Source organism: Podarcis bocagei (genome assembly GCF_964188305.1).
Source record: "Podarcis bocagei genome assembly, chromosome: 4".
In the NCBI taxonomy this organism is placed as follows: domain Eukaryota; kingdom Metazoa; phylum Chordata; class Lepidosauria; order Squamata; family Lacertidae; genus Podarcis; species Podarcis bocagei.
Window position 1 is genome coordinate 95,153,878 of NC_138128.1, and position 18,318 is coordinate 95,172,195.

General features: G+C 43.8%; 1 protein-coding gene across 1 annotated transcript in view; it reads right to left on the reverse strand.

Moving 5' to 3' along the window:
• GTF2F2 (general transcription factor IIF subunit 2) overlaps window positions 1-18,318 on the reverse strand; it is a 62,738-nt gene that overhangs the window by 1,811 nt on the left and 42,609 nt on the right. The window contains exons 7-8 of the mRNA XM_081191852.1: window positions 16,094-16,193; window positions 13,384-13,527 (exon numbers count right to left, since the gene is read on the reverse strand). Of these exons, the coding sequence (XP_081047978.1) occupies window positions 13,384-13,527; window positions 16,094-16,193 (244 nt within the window). The remainder of the gene's footprint in view (window positions 1-13,383; window positions 13,528-16,093; window positions 16,194-18,318) is intronic.

The following is an 18,318-nucleotide window of genomic DNA, read 5'->3' on the forward strand; positions in this document are numbered from 1 at the left end:
CAATGCAATTGCTCTGCCTACAGTTTGAAAGGAAACCGCAACATGGCGGACAAAAGCTTGTCAACCCTTTCTTCCTGCACCAATGTATCTGAAGTGTATCTGAAGAAGTATCACCAGTGTCTGAAGAAGTGTGCATGCACACGAAAGCTCATACCAAGAACTAACTTAGTTGGTCTTTAAGGTGCTACTGGAAGGAATTTTTTTATTTTGACTATGGCAGACCAACACGGCTACCTATCTGTTCCTGCACCATTTTCCTGATCACCTCCTCCTCTGGGCAAAATGATGAGCTCATGATTCTAGACTTTCTATCAAAATTACAGTCATGGTGTCAGCAATGAGTTGTGAGTGCTAGCGAAGATAAGAGTCCGGGAAATCAGCCATATTTACAGGATTTATTGCTCCTTTGAAGCTATGTACAAGCAGTTCAAAAGTTCGACTCTTTCATGGCGGGTCAGTTGTCCCGACTGGCTTTCCTTTCAATTTCCCCCAGCATAGCCACCTTCTAAGCCCAGCCCCCCTCCTTCCTCTCTGACGAGAGTGGCTTCTCCCCAGAAGTACCGCCTCCCTCTCAGATTCATTACCTCCTGACAGCTCTTCGTCACCCTCCTCGTCCGAGGAAGAGCAACTACTGATTAAAGGACCCTTCTCCCGGTAAGTTCCCATTCTTTCCCCCTTCTCTGGCTCCAGTTCCCTGACACATGGCAACTTCAGTGTATAAGTTCTAACCCTTAGCTGCAAACCTATGAATATAGTGAGGTAACTTCCAAGTCAACATGCTTAGGATCAGGTAATGATTCCTTTAGTCTTGGAAAACGATAAAAAGAAAATATGAGAAACAGAAAACATATTGCAAAGTGAATTAATGAAAGATCTCCAGTCTAGTCTCCTAATGGTGTCGGGGGCAGTTGTTACCCCAGGTTACCCCATAAGTGTCAAGGTGGTGGTTGGAGAGACTGGACGGGGTTTGCCCCACAATGCCTCCCTGTAGTTACAGGCCTGTGACACAGGAAGAAAATAAAGTGTGTATCAGCCCTGGAGCAGGAGGTCCATGAATGACAAGCTTCTGATGTGTCATTTTATGTCTGATTTTTCTCATTTCCTTTCTGGGTGAATACAGACAAAGCATTGTAATCGTGGTAGATGCAGTTTGAACATACATTCCAGAGCATGTTCAGAGCATCAAATGTCTGCTCAAACCACTTGCGCTACACTTAATATGTTAGATCTGTTTTCAGCACGTTTTAGCATTTCACTGCTGCAAGGATTATTCATACAATATCCTCCCACCACCAGATGGCAGCAACTCATCATATGAGAAAACTCTTGTGCTCAAATCCTGCTTGAAGAATTCCCATTGGCTTGACTCAGCCAGCTCGCTGTATGTTTTTAGGCAATTAAAAGAGATTTTCAAGGGGGAAAACTGCAAGTAATAGAAGGCACCATTCTCGACCACTGCTCTGCACTCACCATAGGCTTCAAGTGTCCTTTCTTTTTTTAAAAAAATAGTTTTTATTACATTTTTTCCAGATACAGTATTAAACAACCAAAGAGAGGAAAGAAAAGAAAAAAAGTACAGAAAAAGAAAGAAAGAAAGAAAGAGAAAACCAACCATTTCAACAACTTATTTCAACTTTCCAACGGACTTCCCCACGTCTCCCGCACAGAGCATTCTTAACAATAAATTTATCAGCAAATTATAACCTTGTTTCATGTGTTACTTTGTACTTTCAATTGCAATTTAAGTTTAAATCCCTTATTATCCGTTTACTCTATAAGCAAACATATTATCCTTTTTGGCCATTTAAACATTGAATCTTTCATTAATATTATCTAATTTCATATATATTCCATTCTCTTTGCTGGGGCTAACATTCAAATTCATGCGAAATCCTATAGTTCATGTAACTTATAAAATTTTTGCAGATAGTCCTTGAATTTTTTCCAGTCCTCCTCCATTACTTCTTCTCCCAAGTCTCGGATCCTGGCAGTCATCTCGGCCAACTCCATGTAGTCCATCAATTGCGTCTGCCACTCTTCCAGTGTGGGCAAATCTTGAGTCTTCCAATATTTAGCGATAAGAATTCTTGCTGCTGTAGTAGCATACATGAAAAACGTTCTGTCCTTCTTTACCACCTTTTGGCCGACAATGCCCAAGAGGAAGGCCTCCGGTTTCTTAGGAAAGGTGTACTTAAACACCTTTTTTAACTCATTGTAGATCATTTCCCAAAAGGCCTTCACTTTTGGACAGGTCCACCAAAGGTGAAAGAATGTCCCTTCAGCCTCTTTGCACTTCCAACATTTATTGTCAGACAAATGGTATATCTTAGCAAGCTTGACTGGGGTCATGTACCACCTGTATATCATTTTCATAGGCTTCAAGTGTCCTTTCTGCCACTGATGGTGCAAAAGGATGTAGAAAGTACGCAATATAGTGGTACTATTGCCGTATTCTGGCCAAGTTTGTCATGGTTATTGGAAATAACCGACTTGGCAATGACTGCACCATGGCTTCTTCCAGCGCATCTAAGTGACTGTTCTGCAGCCTAGTCTGCCTTGACTGTACTTCTCCAGTAAGGCTGCCTAAGGTACAATTCTGACACTGAGGCATCCTTCCACATTAAGGAAAAACTTTGTGGACCCCATGGAAGAGATCCACCCCTTTGCAATCAACACTAAGCCTTCACATCCCTGCCAAAGAGGCATGGAGTTTGATAAATAGTTGGCCACCTTGCTAGAAAACACACTAACTGCATTGTAAGGTCACATGGGTATTTTCAAATTTCTAGTGAAAATATAAGCCGGCTACACCAGTTAGGCAAGTAGAAAAACATGCACACTGCTTGCAGATGAAGGCCAGAACCAAGAGGTAAGCCCTGGCAAAAACTCTGAAAAGTGAGTTTGATAAACACTTAGAATCATAGAATTGTAGCGTTGGAAAGGATCACAAGCGTCATCTAGTTCAACTCCCTGCAACGCAAGAATCTTTTGCCCAATATGTGACTTGAACCACAACCTTGATATTAATAGTCTCATGCCTTTCAGAAGCCCACCCAAGTTTTCTGTGGAGATTCTGGTACGTACTGAGTGAAATAATATATGCTTCATGGGATCCACAAAAACGCAGGCGTTTCCCTGCTTGGTAGCATCTACGATGGTCTAGGAAGGCTTTGCAAGTGCTTCCTCACCATCAGCCTGACCCAAGGCCAACATCGTGGGTCAGGACATTGCCAGCACTCCATGCATCAGCCTTGGTGATCACACGCTTGAGGTGGTAGACAATTTTGTCTACCTGGGCTCCACCATAACCAGAAACCTCTCCACTGATGCTGAGCTGGACAATGTATTGGGCAATGGCTCACCTCTCCAAAAGGGTCTGGGAGAATGTGATGCTTACGACCAATACCAATATGAAGGTCTAACAAGCTTGTGTGTTGAGTGCACTGCTTTATGGAAGTGAGTCACGGGCAACTTACAACCGACAGGAGCGACGCCTCAGTGCCTTCCATAAGAACTGTGTCAGGAAGATATTGGCACAACAGACTCAAAAATATGTGCTCTTCCAAGCCCACATTCCCAAGCATGGTCACACTGCTGCCTCAGCAATGTCTACGCTGGCTTGGTCATGTCCACAGAATGGAAGATGGCAGGATCCCCAAAGATGGGCTCTAAGGGGAGCTGGCTTCAGGCCCCAGGTGAAACAATGGTAAAAAGAGAAGCAATTGTGCCTCATGAAACTTGAAAAATACATGGTCATCTTAGTGCTCTACAAAGAGCAGCCCTTCAACTCTCTGATGAGTGCTTACTGCAATTCTATTGATTCATTCATTTTGGACTGCAGCTGTTCAAGAAAGCAAATTTGGGTGCTCTGATACCCCTGGAAATGCCTCCAAATAGAAATATTGCAGGGTCACTTCCATGGAAAACCTTTACATCCTTATGGAAATTCATGAAGCAAATCATAATTAGGTTGCCAGTGTCGCTTCAGATCCTCATGCAGTGCCTAGAGGGCAGGTTTCAAGTCGTAAAAGGGTGTTAGCTCCTGAAAAGTCATCTGATACCAATGTGATTTCAGATCCTTTTAAACCCTTTTTGGCTTCAGAACTCAAAGAAGCAGAGTGTAGAATGAGAAGAGTGTGTTACCCGTAGACCTTTCCAAGATGCACCTTTTATTCTCTTGCTTTGCAATATATTAGCTGTGTTGATCCTCCCAGCTTCCCCTGTCAAAAATCAGCAACTGGAGTCTACCACTCAAAGTCAGAGAGAGCTGTCACTCCAGTCTATTATCATGTGACTAATCATGTAATATACAGTAGAACAGAGACTATACACTCACTCTGACACTGACTAACATAAGGAGGCACAAATAACCATTAACAATTCTCATTGTGGACTGTTGGGAGGATAAGAACACACAGCCACTCTGGGCCAAGGCAAGAAATGGACTGAGGCGTTGGCTGATGGTTACTGACAAAGATCTTACTGCATCTCCTGCCTTCAGGCATGAGAGGGCAGTATAACCCCACCATGCCATGTGTTTACCGCTTCTGAATAGGCATGACTAATATTGGTCTATGAATTCAAACAGGTCTGCTCTGAAAAGAGATTAACTGAATGCAATCCAAAGACTGCAGTAATATTATGAACACTTATTTGGTAGTAAATCCCAATGAAATCAATAGGATTAACAGGATCTGCTAACTTGGGCCCCAAGTGTGTGATCTTTATGTGCAGTGGAAGCACACTGTATTTGATACAAATTCTGTTGGGTGACATTTTTCAACAACAACAACAGACTGGGTTGTCCCAGCCAATCTGGGTGGCTTCTAACAAATTATAAAATCACAATAAAGCATCAAACTTCCCTAAACGGGGCTGACTTCTAAAAGTCATCAGTTTATTTATTTGACATCTGATGGGAAGGCATTCCACAGGGTAGGTACCACTACTGAGAAGGCTCTCTGCCTGGTTCCCTATAACTTCACTTCTCACTGTGAGAGGACCACCAGAAGGCTCTCGAAGCTGGACCTCAAGTGTCCGGGCTGAGGTATACAGGGCCCTTCAAGTATACAAGGCCAAAGCCGTTTAGAGCTTTAAAGGTCAGCGCCAACACTTTAAATTGTGCTTGGAAACGTACTGGGAGTCAATGTGGATCTTTCAGGACCAGTGTTATATGGTCCCAGCAGCCACTACCAGTCACCAGTCTGGCAGCCACATTCTGGGTTGGTTGTTTCTGAGTCACCTTGAAAGGTAGCCCCATGTGGAGTGCATTGCATTAGTTCAAGAGATAACCAGGGCATGTACCACTCTCAGCTCCAACGGTATTCCGGGTCTCAGCTGGCATACCAGATGGAACTGGTAGACAGTTGCCCTATGCCACAATGGACAGCTGTGAGTCCAGAATGACTCCCAGGCTGAACATCTGGTCTTTCAGGGGCACAGTTACCCCATTCAGGACCAGGGAATCCCCTGCACCTGTTCGTTTTCTGTCCCCAAGAAACAGTACTTCTGTTTTGTTGTGATTCAACCTCCATCAACCTCCATCCACCCATCCTTCAACTGCCTCCAGACACCCACACAGGACGTTCCCATGATTGGGCCTGAAACCTGATTGGAAGGGGTCTAAAGAGTCCAGACATGCCAGGAGTTGTTTCTTCGACCACCCACTTGATCACCTTGTCCAAGAGACTGGATGATAATTGGCTATAGTGGTGGGGTCCAAAGATGGGTTTTTTAAAAATAAGTGGTTTGATAACCGCTTCTTTAAGGGGGTCTGGGAAGGCTCCCTCCAAGAGGGAAGCATTCACCAACCCACGGATCCCAGAATAGGAAAGGGTTGAGAAGAAAGGTGGTTGGTTTTACTCATCCAAGCAGCCTCTCCACATCCTCAGAGGTAACAGGTTGAAACTGATCCCCTACAACTTGACTAGATAGAGAGCTGGCACTCTCCCGCCCTGGCCTTGCTACCATGGTGGAATTTACCGCCTTCCAGATTCAACCAATTTTATCTGCAAAAAACTTTGCAAAATCATTGCAGGAGTACTTGGGAGTTCTTACTGGTCCCTGATGACGAAGGTGGTTCTACGAACTACCGGAAAGAGTCTCCTGCAACTGTTTTCTGCTGATGTAATGGGGACAGCAATGAAGGTGTTCTTTGCCTTTGCCGCTTGGTAAGCTTGATGTTCAGTTCAATTCAGAATGAGTCTTTCACTACTGTCACTCTAGCCATCTCAGTGATTATCTCATCGTCCTCAGTCCTGGGGAATACCACAGAACCATTCGAGCTCCATGCATTTGGAGGGCGCTTTAGAGCCAGACAGTCGATAGCCCTGGTTAACTCCACATTCCAGTGGGCCACCAGCTGAGAGGCTACCACTCTCTGGAAGCCATTTGGATCCATTAAGTGGCAAGGGCGGACAATCAAACTGGTCCCACCTCCCTGCAGAGAAGTCTAGTTGCACCAGGAAGTAATTTGACCATGGCACTTCTTTTGTTCCACTGGAACTTACGTGTCGGATCACGCACGCCGACAGAGGTAAACACCAGATCTAAGCCATTGGCTTAGGGCCAGATTTATTCAGGGAGAGCCCCATGGAGGCCATGCTTTCCACAAAGTCCTGAGCTGTCAGGAACAAATGCTGCCAAAATAAAATTGCCCAAGAGGACCATTAACAATGCCTAAATGAAATTAACCTAGTCTGTCAAGCTGCCAGCTTTACAAGCTAATTACTGACATCTAGTAATCAACAGACAGTCAAGCACAAAGCAGCCAAATCAGGTACTTTGCAGAGATGAAAAAGAATACAAAGATAAAGCTAACAAACTGACAGCAGAAAAGGGCACATTTTGAGTAGCTAAATTGGGAAAAGCAAGTACTTAGAAATTAATTTTAATACAGCACTGAAAGGGCTTGGAAAACTGGCTAAGCAAAAGCTTTGAATACTAAGATTAATTTCACCTTGTTTAACAAGTGCTGAGAAAACTTTCAATCAGAAGAAAAGCAATGAACTTGTCTCAACATGACGCAACCTTCCTTTCTCTAATCCGGGGGTGGCCAACTTCCAAGAGACTGTGATCTACTCACAGAATTAAAAACTAGCAGTGATCTATCCCCATTTTTTAGGGGTTCAGGTCAAAGGTTTTTTTAGGGGGTTCGGGAGGCATAAGTTGCTTAGCTTTTTTAGGGGCGCAACATTTTTACATTATTTTGGTGTCAAAGAGAAACAGCAAGTCACCGAAGGATCGCTGGGGGGGTAACAGCCCCAGTTTGTAAACTCTGTCTTCCCTTCTCCAACAATGATGGAGGGCAGGGCGAGGGGGAAGGGCCAGCGATCGACCGCAATCAACCAAAGCCTCACAGGGATCGACCAGTAGATTGCGATCAACCTGTGGGACATCCCTGCTCTAATCCACTCACTCGGTTCTACATAACTGTTCTCAGCAGGCTTCCTCAAACTCGGCCCTCCATATGTTTTTGGCCTACAACTCCCATCATCCCTAGCTAGCAGGACCAGTGGTCAGGGATGATGGGAATTGTAGTCTCAAAACATCTGGAGGGCCGAGGTGGAGGAAGCCTGGTTCTCAGTCTCTGGGAGCTGGCAAACAGGGCCAGTAAACTGGAAGATTTGAGAGGCATTGGTGGAAAAGACAGAACAAAGTGAGCTTGTGCCTTTGGGGCTAAGGCTGGTTGCTTATCTAAGGCTGGTTGCTTGCTGCTTGAAAGCTTGCTTGTGTGCTTTTGTGTGTTCTTGGCCATGTGCTGTACTACAGCACACGGTCTGAGGGAGAGGAACTACTGCTGCGAAAGGAAGTGAGATGGAGCTAGCAAACCCCATTTCTACATCACTGGGAGATTGCAAACAGGGGTGTTTGTGAAGGTGTTTCGCAGGAAAAAGCTGAAGTGTTGTGTTGGAGTGCATTGGAGCAAGAGACATGGATAGCGAGAGCTGCTGCAGTGACCAGCCGTGCCAGTGGCTTGTTTATTTTTCTACCTGAGGAATTACACAGCTTTACCTGCAGCAAGTGGCTGCCCTGCTGGAGGAGAAGGTACAACCCCTTGAGGCACTTTGAGCTATCAGGGAAGATGAAAAATTTCTGGACAGAGCAGAGCAGGCTGTTCTGGGAGAGCAAAAGATGAGGAGTGCTGTACAAAATTAATGTCAAACATAACTATGCGTAACTGTTAGTTAGTGCATGAAGGGGTTAAGACCACAGAGTTGCATTGCTAGACTCAGGTCATGCTTCTTATTCACTTTCCTTTCCTCACTCTCTCTTCATGCCATGTAACCAACCAGAAAGGACATGTCTGAGTTTGCTCCAAGTTCAGAACGCATGCTTGTAATAATCTTTCTGTATTCTGTACCTGTGTTCTTCTTGCTGCGACATGGAATAACGTGTGAACCAGACCTTTGGATTTTGTCAGTAAAGCTTTTAAACTTACGTAACAGTTGTGTGGTCTGTTCATTGTGAGAGGGGTAGAGAGAGGGGCAAGCACCAAAACTGAAATAAGATATGAAAAGGGGTCTAACAACCTACATTCCCAAGCTATGCTTCTGCTGAACTCTGCAACTGTTTTAAACTTTGCTGCAGCCTCTCTCCTGCTGGAGAGAATCCAGGAATCTGGCCAATTCTGTTGTTAATTACCCATATGTGGGTCACAGATCTTATTTCCCCCCAACAGATGCCTCTACAGAGGAAGATCACCACATGCAGCAAACAAACATGTGGAAGAACATGGCCTTTATCATGTGAGGTGAATTTTATGGCTTATGGATAATGACAATACTTTGCCATTTTCCATGGAAACTTGGCACGACAGCTTTTTATTCCCTTTCCATTTGGTATTCTGGGGACAATTCTCACCCCAGGGAAAAGTTCTCTGGAATTCTCCAAGGAAAAGAAGTGTGAACTGGGAGGCCCAGAAGAACCTGGCCAGGATAGAACCCCATAATGTCTATCTTGCGGTTCCTGAATTTGCCACCAAACCAATTCCCAACATTTTTGTAAATGCTGGCTTAAGAGTTAACCACAAGATTTGTTAAGATTTATTTGTTCAAATCCATAGAAATGTACTTTCACACTTTTGCTTTTAAAAGGATGCTTGTTAAATTGTTCCTGCTTAAATTGTTCCCTTGACAGTTAGGTTTTGTTTTTTTCGAGAAAACAAAATGGTGATAATGGCAGTAAGATTGTACTTGCAGCACAGAAGACTGCCAAAAATGCATTTTATAAAAATGCATTTGGTTACAAGAAAGCTATTAATGATCCTCAATACAGATTTTTAAATAAAGTGTAAGCTGTTCATACAGCATAATAAGAGCATATTTTGGGGAGCTAAAGAGTTCATAAACATTCAAGCCCTGAGTATTACTTTTCAGATATTAAAGGTAAAGGTAAAGGTACCCCTGCCCGTACGGGCCAGTCGTGACCGACTCTAGGGTTGCGCGCTCATCTCGCTCAAGAGGCCAGGAGCCGGCGCTGTCCGAAGACACTTCCTGGTCACGTGGCCAGTGTGACGAAGCTGCTCTGGCGAGCCAGAGCCACACACGGAAACGCCGTTTACCTTCCCGCTAGTAGGCGGTCCCTATTTATCTACTTGCAGTTAGGGGTGCTTTCGAACTGCTAGGTGGGCAGGAGCTGGGACCGAACGACGGGAGCTCACCCCGCCGCGGGGATTCAAACCACCAACCATACGATCAGCAAGTCCTAGGCACTGAGGTTTTACCCACAGCGCCACCCGCGTCCCTTTCAGATATTACAAGTATGATAAATACAAGTGAGAAATATAAATGGCTCAGAATGACAGAAGGATTCGCAGAAGCATTTGGACACACTTTGGAGTACTCAAAGCATCTATCACAGAATCAAAGAATTACAGAACTGTAGGGTTGATGAGTTGGAAGGGGTCCCAAGGGACATCTTATCCAACCCCCCACAACGCAGGAATCTCAACTACACCATCCATGGCATGTGGCCATCTAACCTCTGCTTTAAAATCTCCAAGGAAGGAGAGTCCACAGCCTCCTGAGAGAGACCGTTCCACTGTCAAACAGCTCTTCCTGTCAGAAAGTTCTCACTGATGTTTACTCAGAATCTCCTTTCTTGTAACTTGAAGCCATTGGTTCAAGTCCTACCCTCCAGAGCAGGAGGGGAAAAAAGTGTGTTCCCTCTTCCATGTGACAGCCCTTGAGATATCTGAAGATGGTTATCATATGTCCTCTCACTTTCCTCTTTTCTAGGCTAAATATACCTCCTTCAACCACTGCTCACAAGGCTTGTTTTCCATACCCTTGGTCATCTTGGTTGCCCTCCCTGGCACATGTTGCAGCTTGTCAACATCTTTCTTAAATTGTGGTGCCCAGAATTGGACACAGTAACCCAGGTATGGTCAAAGGTGGAACAGAGCAGTACTATCACTTCCCTTGATCTGGACACTAGACTTTTGTTGAAGCAGCCGAGAATAGCATTAGCCTTTTTTGCTGCTGCATCACACTGATGACTCATGTTAAGCTTGTGGTCTACCAAAACCCCTCAATCCTTTCCACATGTACTACTAGCAAGCCGGGTGTCCCCCATATTATATTTGTGCAGCTGGTTCTTGCTTGGGCCCAGCTCTCCAATCCGTTAAGGTCATTTTGAATCCCGGTTCTGTCTTCTGTGGTCTTAGCTACAACTTCCCAGTTTGGCGCCATCTGCAAATTTGATGAGCATCACCTCAATTCCTTCATCCAAGTAATTTATATAGGCGTTGAACAACAATGGGCCTAGGACAGAATGCTGATGTAGCCCACTTGTCACTTTTTTCCAAGATGACAAGGATGTCTGTCTGTCTGTATGCCATCTGCCATGTTTGCTTTAGTTGAGATTCCTGCATTGCAGGGGATTGGACTAGATGGACCACTGGTGTCCCTTCCAACTCTACAGTTCTGTGATACTCAATAGCTCCAGGTGGGCTATGAGCTCTAGAATCCAAGAATTACAAAACAACACTGTGGACGACTGATTTTCACTTCTGTCTCACACTACTGAAGAACCGCAATAACAGGCCTCTGTCAAGCCCAATATGGTGACGCAGCCTCAGGATAATGAAAACAACAACCCAGAGAGACTGGAAGGCACAATTGACACGGCAGCCTTGATTGCTTTAATTAAAAAAGAATTAGCTGATGACTGGGATAAGGCATTAAAACCACTAAGAATATTTTTCAATTCACCCAGTGTATCCACAATAGCAAATAAAGACATGGAATTCAGTATGAAGAACAGAGCCATCTGACATAAAACTGCAGCTTGAAGATGTGCAGGATCAGAATCACTGTCAAAATTTGCACTTTAGAGTGGGCCTGATGGGAAATTTTTCTTAAAGGCCTGCTACACAACTCCTGTCTGACAAATGGTTCAATTCATAAAACAAAGATCTATATAGCATTTCCTAATAGAGGACACTGCAATACAATATTGGGAGGGTCAGTTATGTTCAGAACCTACTGTTATATTAACTTGAGATGCAGTTAATGCATTTGATTGCTTGAACTGGCAATCTCTTTTTGCATTTTTATGTTCCTTTGATGTAAGCACATCTTGGGTCAATATGCTGCAACACACAGGCCCAAGGTTCAGTGAGACTGAATGGGACACGTTCTTCAGCATTTCTCATTCTCAAAGCTCATTCAGCACTTACTAACAGCAGTTAAATTAGTGATAGCAAAATACTGAAAATCTCTAGGTACAAACCTGTTTGAAGCCTGGTTCTCACAAGAATGGGACATTTATGGACAAATTAACCGTTCTACAAAGGAAGCACCACACCAGGGAAGAAACCAACACTTTCTACACAGCATGGCATCCCTTTATTGACTTTGTAAAATTGACTGAGCATGGTTTCCAACAGCCAACATCACATGGAAGAAAAACTAGGAACACCACCTTTCTTTGACTGCCTATATTGGAAGTGAGGAGACTACAATCCTTATGTGATACTTACCTTTTACACTTGCCAAAGCTCCATATTTCATATTTAGTAAGTGTTTCTAGGTTTTTTGTGTTCACTATTGTTAACTGACATTTTTTTAAAAATCCAATAATATACATTTTTTTAAAAAGAGGCCATGAATGCCTATTTTTACAGAAGGCAAACTGTTTCAAAGGAGATAATGGATGAGAATGAAAGCTTTGCTCTTCCTGCAAAGCACAACTTTATGAGGAAGACCCATAGAATCATGAAATTAGAGAGTTGGAAGGGACCACAAGGATTATCTAATCCAGGCACCCCCAAACTTGGCCCTCCAGCTGTTTTGGGACTACAATTCCCATCATCCCTGACCACTGGTCCTGTTAGCTAGGGATGATGGGAGTTGTAGGCCAAAAACATCTGGCGGGCTGAGTTTGGGGATGCCTGATCTAATCCAACCCCCTGCAATGCAGGAATATTTTGCCCAACGTGGGGCACAAACCCATGACCCAAAGATTAAGAGTCTCATGCTATCTGAGCTATCCCAGGTTTGTTGATGTTGTACATCAGGCACAAACTTTGCCAGGGCTATTGTGGCTCCTTACTGAATCTCTTGCAGACCATTCAAGCTCTGTTGACCCTATTATATCTGCTCATTACCTGATTCCCAGTTCCAAGGTCTTTCAGATTCTGTAACTATTATTAGCTAGTGACATACCTGCAATCATTATGGGCAGTAAGTGCTAGTAGAGGCCTTGCAATAATAATCCCACGTTCAGTAACTCAGTTTCCCCCACAAGGGGGTGGGAGAGGAGAAAGGCTCAATTCCCCTCCTCCAGCTGTCTTCAAGGAGCAGATGGCAAACTTTGCTCTTAAAAACAGTCTCACCTACAGTCCATGTGCTGCAAACTCTGTCCATTATGGGTAGAATTTGGCTTTGACAGAAATGGGAATCATCATGGATGCTTTAGTTGAGATTTCCTGCACTGGAGGGAGTTGGACTAGGACTAGGTGACTCTCAGAGTCCTTTCCAACTTTTCCATTCTATGATTCTATGCACTGGAACTCCATACCCTAGACAGAATTCTAGATCAAGAGGACTGACGTGCTAGCAACAAATTCTAAAAGGCTTGAAATCTGAATCTAAACTTTTCTCACTTAATCCCCGACATGTGAAGAGTTACTTTGTTGTGTTTCAGAACTTGTGGTTTATACACCGATCAGGAAGAACAACAAAACGTAACCAATTTGCACAGCTTTGGTTATTTTTAAACATGCAGTTGCAATGTCTATTATTGGAAACAAACAAAGCTGTATGTGCTGATTCATTTACAAGGCATGTTATGCACATGTTACATACTAAAGAATTTGTCTTAATAAGTTAATGTATTTATCAGTGACAAATGGCATCCATTTTCAGAAGAAGCACTTACCACCGGCTGTTTAGTTATGTCCACTAAGTCCTTAATGTTGTAATACTGATGTTTTTCAAAGGCTGAAAAAAGCATGTCCAGTACTTGCTGCTTTTCAGCCCGAGCCCTCTTTCCATCTTCCTTTTTCTTCTTTTCATAATCAATCTGTTAATCCAAATGGCATAATTTTAAAATGGTGTTTTTAACCCACTCCAGGAGAACCACCATTGGAATTTGTAGCTGCAAGGAACAAAGCGTGGCGGGGGTGTGTGTGTCAAATCAGTTCTGCTTTGGTATAAATAAGAATCTTCTTAACTCTTAGTTGAGGCACAATGAAAGATAAACCAAATTATAAAACAGAGCAAAGTCCCATTTATGCTTTGCACTGTCATTCCTTGAATCTGAGAGCAGCCAATTGCCTAGGGCAATGTTTCTAGTTCCACAGAAGAATTATTTTACTATAAGTAGCAGCAATCACAATTAATTCCTTAAAAAAGACCAATTGTTTCTTTTATATAACTTGTCAAATGTACCTGTTATGTACACTTTACTTGAGATTTCTGCACTTCAGGGGGTTGGACTAGATGACCCACAGGGTCCCTTTCCAACACTACAATTCTATTGGATTCAAGTTTACAAGAAATGAGATTCCGACAAAACACCAGGAAGAACTTTCTGACAGTAAGAGCTGTTCAACAGTGGGAGTCTCCCTTGGGAGGCTGTGTATTCTCCTTCCTTGGAGGTTTTTAAGCAGAGGTTGGATTCTAGGCTCATCACAGCTTTAGGAACATAAGATTAAAGGGCTTGACACGTAGGCAAGAGAGGATTATGTTCTCCTGTCTCATGAACCCGCTGGATTTCTTTGAGAGAGCATATAGCAGTGATCTCCAGCTGACATAGTGTACTTGGACATTCAAAAAGCTTTCCACAAGGTCAATGCACACCACAGTCCCCCCCCCCTCAAAATATCATTTTAAGTGGGAGGGGGAGGACTGTCTTGTGCATTGACCTTGTGGAAAGCTTTATTTCATGTCCTCTTAAAACTGTGAACTCAGGAAGAGAATTGCATGCACAGTCAGTATTTTCTTGCAGGCAGGAGCTTAGAAAGATCAAAATGCATCTATAAAGTGATATTTTAGTTCTAAGTCGATGGTGATAGAAGACCAGCACCTGCCAACATTATTTTATTTCTTCAGTGATGTCTCTTATTGTGGTGTGTTCATCTTCAGGCAATGCTCAGGAAACAAAAAACATTTACCTAATGAAAACAGATATATCCCTGCATCGGCTCGCTTGAGCCTTCTCCTGAGAAAATGACTGTGCTGGCCATTTTCTCTTTTATGTATTTGGAGAGCAGATACACGCCCACACAAGGAGAGCTTAAGTCCTGGTGAGAGCTCATGACGTCACCTACTGAGTGTTCCTGGCAGAGGCAAGATTTGAACTGGGGATTTCCCTATTACCGCACGGTTCAGCCTCCTGGCCACTATGCTACATTAGCTCTGAGACACTGCCTCTGTCTCATGTTCCATCATGGTCTCTATTATAACACAAATTCCTTATTAAGTAGGGACTGCACAGATGCACAGAAAACATGTATATAGAGGCTGCCCCTCAACTCTGTAATGCACTGGGGACTGCCAAACACCTACCTACCTACATAATCCAGAATGCGGCAGCTAGACTGGTGACTGGGAGCAGCCGCAGAGACCACATAACACCGGTCTTGAAAGACCTACATTGGCTCCCAGTACGTTTCCGAGCACAATTCAAAGTGTTGGTGCTGACCTTTAAAGCCCTAAACGGCCTCGGTCCAGTATATCTGAAGGAGTGTCTCCACCCCCATCATTCTACCCGGACACTGAGGTCCAGCACCGAGGGCCTTCTGGCGGTTCCCTCACTGCGAGAAGCCAAGTTACAGGGAACCAGGCAGAGGGCCTTCTTGGTAGTGGCGCCTTCCCACCAGATGTCAAAGAGAACAACAACTACCAGACTTTTAGAAGACATCTGAAGGAAGCCCTGTTTAGGGAAGCTTTTAATGTTTGATGTATTATAGTATTTTAATATTTTTTTGGAAGCCGCCCAGAGTGGCTGGGGAAGCCCAGCCAGATGGGCGGGGTATAAGCAATAAATTATTATTATTATTATTATTATTATTATTATTATTATTATTATTATACATTTGGAAGGAATATTTTTTCAGCAGCAGCATCCCATTATGCTTTTGAGCATGTTCAGATGGCAGGTCAAAACAGTCCTATTTGATCATGTTTACAATCGTATTATTTTTTTAAAAAAATTCATTCCTGCCACTTCACTGGGTGTTTCATTGCACTAACTGCTGCTGAACTATTCTTTAATCCAATCATTTGCTTTAATGTTGTTTTATTGTGCCACAAGGCTGACCTGGCGTTGTGCCGATTATACCTCTCCTTCAATTAAAACATGTTGAGGTATTTGCTAACTGTAAAAATCAACTGAACCTCTTCCAATAACAAGTTGAAAGCAAATTTTTTTTAAAAAAGGGTATGCACAGGATTTTTTAAAATGGATTTATAGAAGTATGCTCTTACGCTGTTGTATAATACAGAAGACTTAATAGGTCAACTTAAACACATATTACAGTTGGACTGAGTGCTGAATTTCGTATCTTGAGTTGAACTAACCACCTAGTGATTTGGCAATATTAGTTTAAGAACTACAATAAAGGCTAGCATGAAAAGTAACTCACATTATATTGATGATTAGCCACAGGTTTGTAGTTAGTGGTTACAGCTTTGTCCAGCTGCATAGTCCAGCTTACAGGTTTAGAAGACTCTTCAATCTGAAGCCTAAAAGAAAGAGAAAGGAAATTAAAAACCAGTAAAAACAACATACAGTGGTACCCCGCAAGACGAACGCCTCGGAAGACGAAAAACTCGCTAGACGAAGGAGTTTTTCGTTTTCTTAGCTGCTTCGCAAGACGCATTTCCCTATGGGCTTGCTTCGCAAAACGAAGCTTGCCCCGCAAGCTCCTGGGATAGCGGGGAAGCGCAGCGCGTCTTCCCCGCTGTCCCCGGACCTCTTTTGAACCAAGGGGCGGCAACAGGGAGAAGCGATCTTTTCCCCTCCGCCCCTTGCTTCAAAAGAGGGGATAGAGGGGAAGGTGCACGTGCGCCTTCCCCTCTGTCCCCGGAGATTGCGGGGCAGGCAACGGGGAGAAGCGATCTTCTCCCCGCTGCCCCTTGCTTTAAACAGGTCCGGGGACAGAGGGGAAGGCGCACGGCGCTTCCCCTCTGTCCCCGGACGGTCTCCATAGGAACGCATTGATTGATTTTCAATGCATTCCTATGGGAAACCGTGCTTCGCATGACGAAAAACTCGCAAGAAGAAAAAACTTGCGGAACAAATTAATTTCGTCTTGCGAGGCACCACTGTATGGTCATAATAGTTTGGTTGTATTAGATATCCTGTCAGAGGTGCCAACTTGAATAAAATATGGGGGGGGCAGGTAAGCCCTACCCTGAATAATTGATCACATGATGTGGTGCATGCACACCATTTGAATGCAATGCCCATCAACTGGGGGGAGGCTGCCCCCCTCAAATATTTTAATGGGGGACAAAGAATCCTCAGCCCCTAGGTATTGGCTCTGTATAGTTCTTATCAACCCCACCTAAAACGGATATAGTACAGATCGACAAGCAAAATGAATGCAAACTTCTAGTGTCAAATTCCCTAGAATTTTAATTTTTTTAAAAAAAATCAAGAAATGATTTTAAAGAAACAATTACAAATCAAGGTGTAAATAACTTTCTTGCAAGCCTGAGCTCATCCTGAGCTTAAGCCTGCCTGATATCCACCCTTCTAGATTCAGATAGGTAGCCGTGTTGGTCTGACGCAGTCGAAATATATATAAAAATTGCCCAATAGCACCTTAGAGACCAACTAAGTTTGTTCTTGGTATAAGCTTTCGTGTGCGTGCACACTTCTTCAGATACCTGTGGTGGCACATGCGTAGCTAGGAGCACTGATGGCATACGGTTTCAGATCAGAGTCCATATATCCAGAAACACCTCCTGTGATAGTGCCAATACCTGAGATGATGGGGTGTCCTAGATTTCCTGGTTTGTGTATTTGGGTAGAAGATAGAAGGTTCCTGGTCGAGGTTCTGTTGGTGTGTTTGAGGGGATCTGTTCTTGGATGTGTGGGGCTAGCTCTTTAACTATCTTGTTCAGTTCTTTTTTGTATTCCTGTGTGGGGTCTGAGTCCAGTTTTTTTAAAAAAGGCCCTATTGGAGAGTTGTCTGTGAACCTCCTGGATGTAATCAGTTTTGTTCATGATGACAACAGCTCCACCCTGAAGAAGTGTGCCTCTGAAGAAGTGTGCACGCACACAAAAGCTTATACCAAGATCAAACTTAGTTGGTCTTTAAGGTGCTACTAGACAATTTTAATTTTTTTACATATATTTTGATATTCACCCTGCAGTTGTTGGCCCCTCTGGGATTCCCCCTTTCTTCCGTTTCTTACACATGCCCATCTTAAATCTCAGCTCTTCTGCCAGCTCCTTATCCACTGGTTTCTTTAGATGCCTCTCACTTTCCTTTCTTGTTGGAACTCTCTGCCTTTGGACCTTCAATATTTCACCTTTAAAAAACTCCCATTCGTCTTGGACAGCGCCTGGAATGCAGAGGAACGAGCTCTATCAGCCCTAGCCCTGTGAGGCACCGATGGCTGATAAAGGTCATTCCAGACACTGTCAGTGAAGGGAGTCCCTCTGCCACCAGCACCCGGTGCACCGAGGGAAAAACGTGTTCCGTCGGCTCTGGTGCCACGCAATCATTACTTCCTCTGTTTGAGGACCAGAGCGCAATGGCACCTTAGGAGTAACAGTGGTTTCACATGTGGTGTACCACTGAGTGAAGGCGCCATCGTGCTCTGGCCCTCAAACCAGTCCAGGACGATGTATCGCTAC